Source organism: Aegilops tauschii, chromosome 3 (genome assembly GCF_002575655.3).
Source record: "Aegilops tauschii subsp. strangulata cultivar AL8/78 chromosome 3, Aet v6.0, whole genome shotgun sequence".
NCBI lineage: Eukaryota > Viridiplantae > Streptophyta > Magnoliopsida > Poales > Poaceae > Aegilops > Aegilops tauschii.
In genome coordinates, this window is record NC_053037.3 from 525,715,770 (window position 1) to 525,722,554 (window position 6,785).

General features: G+C 53.6%; 2 protein-coding genes across 2 annotated transcripts; one reads left to right on the forward strand and one right to left on the reverse strand.

Moving 5' to 3' along the window:
• The first annotated feature begins 589 nt into the window (after window positions 1-589).
• Window positions 590-3,276, forward strand: LOC109758275 (MADS-box transcription factor 2). Its single transcript, XM_020317125.4, has 7 exons — window positions 590-1,000; window positions 1,436-1,502; window positions 1,637-1,698; window positions 1,780-1,879; window positions 1,993-2,022; window positions 2,133-2,177; window positions 2,784-3,276. The coding sequence occupies exons 1-7, from the start codon at window positions 813-815 to the stop codon at window positions 2,919-2,921; spliced, it is 630 nt and encodes a 209-aa protein (XP_020172714.1). The 5' UTR covers window positions 590-812; the 3' UTR covers window positions 2,922-3,276.
• Window positions 3,261-5,621, reverse strand: LOC109758278 (probable receptor-like protein kinase At1g11050). The gene has a single exon (XM_020317129.4). It carries the CDS (start codon window positions 5,399-5,401, stop codon window positions 3,482-3,484), a length of 1,920 nt encoding a protein of 639 aa, XP_020172718.1. The 5' UTR covers window positions 5,402-5,621; the 3' UTR covers window positions 3,261-3,481.
• Window positions 5,622-6,785: the final 1,164 nt, after the last annotated feature.

The window sequence follows — 6,785 nt, forward strand, 5'->3', positions numbered from 1 at the left end:
CTCGCAGGTTCGTCGCTCGGACGGATGGCGGTACTTCTTCTTCGAGTTTGTCTGTCTGGACGTAGTTGACAGAGCTCCGGCATAGATTCCTGCCGTCTTCTTGGGACAGTGAGTTTTATAATTTCTCGTATGAGATTTGGTGTCAGGTGTTTTAGATATGTACAAGGGTTCAACGTTGACGACTGCAGCTCCAAGGCACTAGCCCTTAAGGGCACGTGCACAAAGACTTTCTGGATGTCATCGACAAGGTCAAGCCGGGTCCGATAGGCGGCGGCAGTGACGCGTTGGCGGCTCTCTCTGACCGCAATAGTGGTCGTTCGATGGTCATGGAATCTGGGTGCAATGTTTATTATGTTTGAGATGCTTTGTACTCTGAAGATCTTTTATAAAAGATCTGATGCTTTCGAGAGAAAAAAAATCAATTTTAACTCTTAATCAAGAGCGTCGTGGAGACCTGAGACCGATCACTAATCAAACCAAGACCTTTTCCCCGCTTTTACAGGCTTTCAGCGCTCAATCAAATCAAATCGGACACCGGAGCAAGCAAACCAGCCAACGGCAGCCCGAGCCGAGCGAAGCAAACAGAGCACTTGCCGTTTCCGGCTCCCACCCCTGAACCACCCCGAAAGCCCCCTCATCACCATTCCTCTTCCTCCCATGGCGGCCTCCTTTACTCCTCCTCCGCCCCCTTCCCCACCCCCACCACCACCACCGCCATTCCCCAATCGCACCACGCCGGCACCGGCCCCCAGAGCGCGAGAAGAAACCAGCCCTTCCTGACGCCGCCGGAGGAAGAAGAAGGAGGCGGAGGGATGGGGCGCGGGAAGATCGAGATCAAGAGGATCGAGAACCAGAGCAACCGCCAGGTGACCTTCTCCAAGCGCAAGAACGGGATCCTCAAGAAGGCCAAGGAGATCAGCGTGCTCTGCGACGCCGAGGTCGGCGTCGTCGTCTTCTCCAGCGCCGGCAAGCTCTACGACTTCTGCTCCCCCAGGACCTCGTGCGTGCCGTATCTGCCCCCTTTCCCCTCCTGAATCTCGCTTTTCGTAGTATACTGTTTGTGACTTGTGCGTGCTTTAATTTTTTGACGTTCGGTTCTTCGCTGCTGGCAAATATGCAATCCTTAGCTGCTTGTCGGTGTTTGTATGGGAGTGTACGTTTATAGTCACTGCAGATAGGTAAAATCATAGATTCATATGCTGCTACTCGTATCAATAACTTGCCATGAATGGAATTGGGTTGGTCTGAATGTTTTCTGCTTGACTGGTTTCGTGTACGTTTAGAGAAAGTTTAAGTGGGTAGGACCAAACAACTCATACTCCCCTTTCCCTGGACTGGATGACATTTTCGGAATCTAGAATCACTCGTTTCTGTTAATGGCACGTTTAGCAACCTTTTTATCCCCGTATTCATGCGTCGTTTTGGTGGGACATAGGCTATCAAGAATCTTGGAGAAGTACCAGACCAACTCCGGGAAGATACTGTGGGATGAGAAACACAAGGTAATTCTTGACCTCCAAAACATATCGACGAATGCTTTCTTTCTTCAAGCCTGGCTGAGTGGAATGACCTGTAGTTCAGAAGAAAAAAAAACAGTAGAATGACTTATCCCTGATGGACACATTCAATATTTCAGAGCCTCAGTGCGGAGATTGATCGAATCAAGAAAGAGAATGATAACATGCAGATCGAGCTCAGGTAATTTCTTGGACAGAATGTTTCTTTTTTCCTTGGATGTCCTGTACACTGAGATTGCAATTGTCCATTGCGATGGTACAGACACTTGAAAGGCGAAGATATGAACTCGCTGCAGCCCAAAGAGCTGATCATGATTGAGGAAGCACTTGATAATGGGCTGACAAGTCTGCATGAAAAACAGGCACTATAATTGTTCGATTTGTTGATTAACATCATAAGCATTGTCACCATTGAAATGCTTTTTTTTTAGATTTTTTTTTTGGTTTCTGATGCTGCTTTATTCTGTTGGTGCAGATGGAGCACTATGACAGGCTCGTGAAACATGTATGTATGTCCTAGTTTTGCATACACGATTACGTGCTCTGCATATTTTGTTGATCATAATGCAGTTCTTTCAGTCTGCCCTCATCCATTGTTTTATTGGCTAACTGCAGGGTAAGATGCTGGAAGATGAGAACAAGCTGCTAGCCTTTAAAGTGGTAAGTGACCTTGCAGATGGCTCACTTGTGGAGCTTCTATTTGAATAAGCTGCATCTGTTTTCGCTGAAGTTAAGCATGTAAGCTGAAAACTATATTTGCGAACTGTTTAAATGCTGATTGTTTATTTTAATAAAATTTTGCATGGACAAAAACTATATTTGCGGACTGTTTAAATGCTGATTATTTTGATAAATTTTTGCATGAACAATCATCAAACAGTATGCATCATCGGCAGAGGCTGGGGGTAATGGAAGCTTTCCATTTTCTAAAAAAGAAACTTATCAAAAGTAGGTGCATTCTATGTTTTGTTAGCAACATACATGAAATTTCTGAATGAGCTGAATGCACTCACACTCAACGATCCTTCCATCAATAAGGAATGTTGACAATCATTTGGTAATACCACCTGATTAACCATGCAGTCTCCACCTGAATTTTCATTTTAAAAGAGCCCAAAACACGCAAATAGAGCATAGAGTGGGGGATAGGGGCTACAAGTTTACTACACTATGCACGCGCATCATGTACAAGTTATATTTGCATTAGTTGTTACCAAAGGAATCGTGTATGCTGAAGGCTGTCTGTTTTTGTTCATCGTCATCCAGCACCAGCATGATATCGCCTTGAGCGGGAGCATGAGGGATCTTGAGCTTGGGTACCATCCAGACAGGGACTTTGCAGCCCAGATGCCGATCACCTTCCGCGTGCAGCCTAGCCACCCCAATCTGCAGGAGGACAGCTAGGCCGCCGACTCCACACCACTCCATCAAATGTATCCCCCACTGGCTTGTATGTCCATCCTGCATTTTGCCAGTTGTATCCTTCGTTTGTTATCTGTTTGGATGAACAATTGAACATGTTATACGTAGTAGCTTGATGATGTGGCGATACAGTCGGGCTCTAGAAGTCGCGCGGCCGCTGCGTGCCGCCTGCCGGTCTGCCCTCACTGTAAGTTTGCACCACCACCGGAGCCGAGATATCATTAGACTGGTATTGTATCTGCATGTTGTTTCCCTGATCACCGGGATTGCCGGACGGTGAATATTTTGTAATGATAACAAAAACAGTGTGGAAAATCTTGATTTGATGTGAACTTTATCTCATTCAGCATCTTTCTACATGTTTCATTTGGTATTTCAGCACAAGGTAATGTGGTACACAATCCATTTACACCAAGAAGAAAAAGTATAGTACAATACTCTGAACTTCAGTTACAAGGTGTAGTTTACTGCAGTATGCAAAATGTGAAAGTACATAAACTCCAGTCCAGCTTCAGCTTCATCTATCAACCCCTGACCCAGCCTCACCTGAGCATGTCGCCGAAGTCCAGGAACGGGCCGCTCAGCACCGACGACGCACTGAAGTTGCCTTCGCCTTCGTCGAACGGGATTCTCTGGCCGTACGGCTGCGGCCGGTCCGGCAAGTCCGGCACGTCCACGTCCCCCTCCAGCATCCTCAGCGCCTCCGGCATGGTGGGGCGGCACGCCACCGTGACGTGCGCGCACAGGATGCCGACGAGCACGAACCTCTCCATGGCCGCCACGGTCGCCCGGCACTCTTCCTCCCGAAGCAGAGCCTCCGCCAGCACCTCCCTCGTCCGGCCGGCCTTGACGAGCATCCACGCCCAGTCCGTCACCAGCACCATCCCGGACGGCTCCGCGAGGTCCAGCGCGGGCCGGCCGCTCATCACCTCCAGCACCAGCACGCCGAAGCTGTACACGTCGCTCCTCTCGGTGAGCTGCCCGTACAGCGCGTACTCCGGCGAGAGGTAGCCGTGCGTGCCGGCCACGCGCGTCGTCAGGTGCGACTGCCCGTCCCGGCTCCGCCGTGCCAGCCCGAAGTCCGCCACGCGCGCGCGCATGTCCTCGTCCAGGAGTATGTTGGTCGCCTTGATGTCCCGGTGGTAGATCCCCGGCTTCACGCCGTAGTGCATGTACTCCAGCCCCCTCGCCACGTCGAGGATCACGCTCCTCCGCTGCGCCCATGGCAGCAGCAGCACCGCCCCGTCCTGCTGGTCGAAGATGTAGCGGTCGAGCGAGCCGTTCGGCATGTAGTCGTACACGAGGAGCATCTGCCTGCTGCCATGGTCGTCGGGGTCGTCGGCGTCGGTGATGCAGCACCCGCGCAGCGGCACCAGGTTCCGGTGCCGGAAGTGGCTGATGATCTCCACCTCGTTGGCGAACTCGTCGTCCCCGCCGTCCACGTCCGGGTCCAGCATCTTCTTGACGGCGACCACCGACCCGTCCGCGAGCACGCCGCGGTACACGACGCCGAACCCGCCGCGGCCGATGATGTTCCGCTCCGCGAACCCGCCGGTCGCCTTCGCCAGCGCGCGGATGTCGAACAGCACCGAGCCGGTGTTGGGTCGCTGCCGCGACGGCCGCCGCTCGTCGGACAAACCGCGGTTCTTGCTGCTGATGCCGTCGTGCCGCTTCGTCCAAACGAGCAGCGCTATGAGCGAGACGAGGAGGACGGAGGCGATCGGGATGACGGTTGCGACGGCGATGTTGGTGTGGGTAATGGAGCTCGAGGCATTCGAGGATGCGGGGGATGTGGTGGCGAGAGCGAGGCCGAAGGCGCATGCGGCGGTGGCAGGGGAGGTGGGGCCGGCGGAGTTGGACACGCCGGCGGCGTAGAGGGCGGTGAGGTAGAAGCAGTTGAGGGAGTTGGAGGCTTTGCCGGCGGCAGCTGTGAGTCGAGCCAAGGCATGGATCCCTGCGGCGAGGCAGGCGTAGCAGACGGACGCGTCGGTGAGGTTGGAGCCGCAGGAGGAGTTGAGTTCCCCGGCGGCCGCGCCGCCGACGGCGGCGACGTACTGCGCGGCGGTGGTGACGCCGGCGCAGTAGGACGGGGAGATGGCGAACTGGGACGGGACGGGGAAGCAGGCCGGCGCGAGGGAGCGCGGGAGCGAGAGCGGCGGCGAGGCGATCGCGTCGGAGAAGGCGCGGATGCAGGCGGCCGAGGCCGGCGCGGACGGGAGGCGGAAGAGGCCGGTGGCGCGCAGGCGCGCGGCGAGGCCGATGCCGAGCACGGAGAGCAGGGTCATGCAGCAGGCGGTGACGTTGGACACCGGCGGCGCGCACGGCGCGCGGTCCCACGGGAACGTGCGCACGTAGCCCAGGTCGAGCGGGCACGGCGGCGGCGGGTTGACGCCCCCCGCCGCCTGGCGCAGCGCCAGCGCGGCGACGAGGAGGAGCCGGATAAGCCCCGCGACGGTCGCCATTGGTTTCGGCGGACGAGCAAGCGCCAGAGCGCGAACAGAAGGGGTGAACCGAATCAACCGATCCAGTCGGGTAAATCACTCGGCGTTGGAGTCTATGCCTTGTGGGGGCAGCCTGACAGCTCGGCGTGGGACCCGAGTGGCAGTGAGCGAGTGATCCAGTTTCAGTCTGACTATCTGAGGCGCAGGAGTGGCCTAGCTAGGTTAAAAGCTCTAGCAGATCTCTCATTTCTCGGTTGTCAACCCCAGGTTAAAAAGCTCAACTGTCTGAGCACAGTTTCTCTTCAGGCGCCGTACTGATAGCGGCAGGTCGTCCCGCATGGCGAGGATCACGAGAGAGTTGGTTCCATGTGCACTTTTTCTCTCACGGGGCTCGACACCTTTGCAGCGGCAAATTGATCTGATGATAACGATGCTTGATCAGGCAGAAGAACTGGCTGATCTATAGTTTATCATGTCATCATGTCTTCTGGTCGCCCATCTCCGGTTATCATTGCGCGTAGTGCATGTACTCACAGCACCGGCAATGCTACACACACGGGCTAATACGGGGTCATTACGGGGATTGATCCAGTTGGCAGTTTATGATTGGCCATTAGGGAAAATCGGCCCACACCCTCTTGAAAATGAGCGAAATCACTAATTAAGGAGTACTCGTTGCAAAGAACACTCCACCTTCTCAGGTCGCGACAAGTGGCGCACTGCAAATCAGCGAAATCACTAATTAAGGAGTACTCGTTGCAAAGAACACTCCACCTTCCCAGGTCGCGACAACCTGAGAGTTTTTCCTTTTTTCATAGATCCGTTTATTCAAAACGTTTTATCTCTTAAAACGTGCGTCCAAATCTCGAAACGTTTTCACCGTTGGATTCCTCGCGTCGAGATCTTCAAAACTAGAATCCATGTTGATAGGTTTTGACGAACTTTTTTTTTCACGAAAAAAACCGAACGAAGAAACCGAACCGGGAGCACGGGTTTTTTCCCTTTCCGAAGGAGGCATGCCTGTGCCTCTCACGAAATTACAACCGTGCCTCTCGTGGAAGCAAAACCGTGACTCTCATGGAAGGAAAAAAAACAGAAAACGTGTTTTTTTCGTTTCTGAGAGGCACGGCCGTGACTCCCGTGAAAGCACAACCGTGCCTCTTGCGGAAGCAAAACCGTGACTCCTGCAAAAAAAACGCGTATTTTTCCCTTTCCGAGAAGCACGGCCGTGATTCTCGCAAAAGCACAACCGTGCCTCTCGCGGAAGCAAAACCGTGACTCTCGCGAAAAAACAGAAAACGCGTTTTGTTTTTCCCTTTTCGAGGCACGGCCGTCACTATCGCGAAAGCACAACCGTGCCTCTCGCGGAAGCAAAACCGTGACTCTCGCGAAAAAACAGAAAACG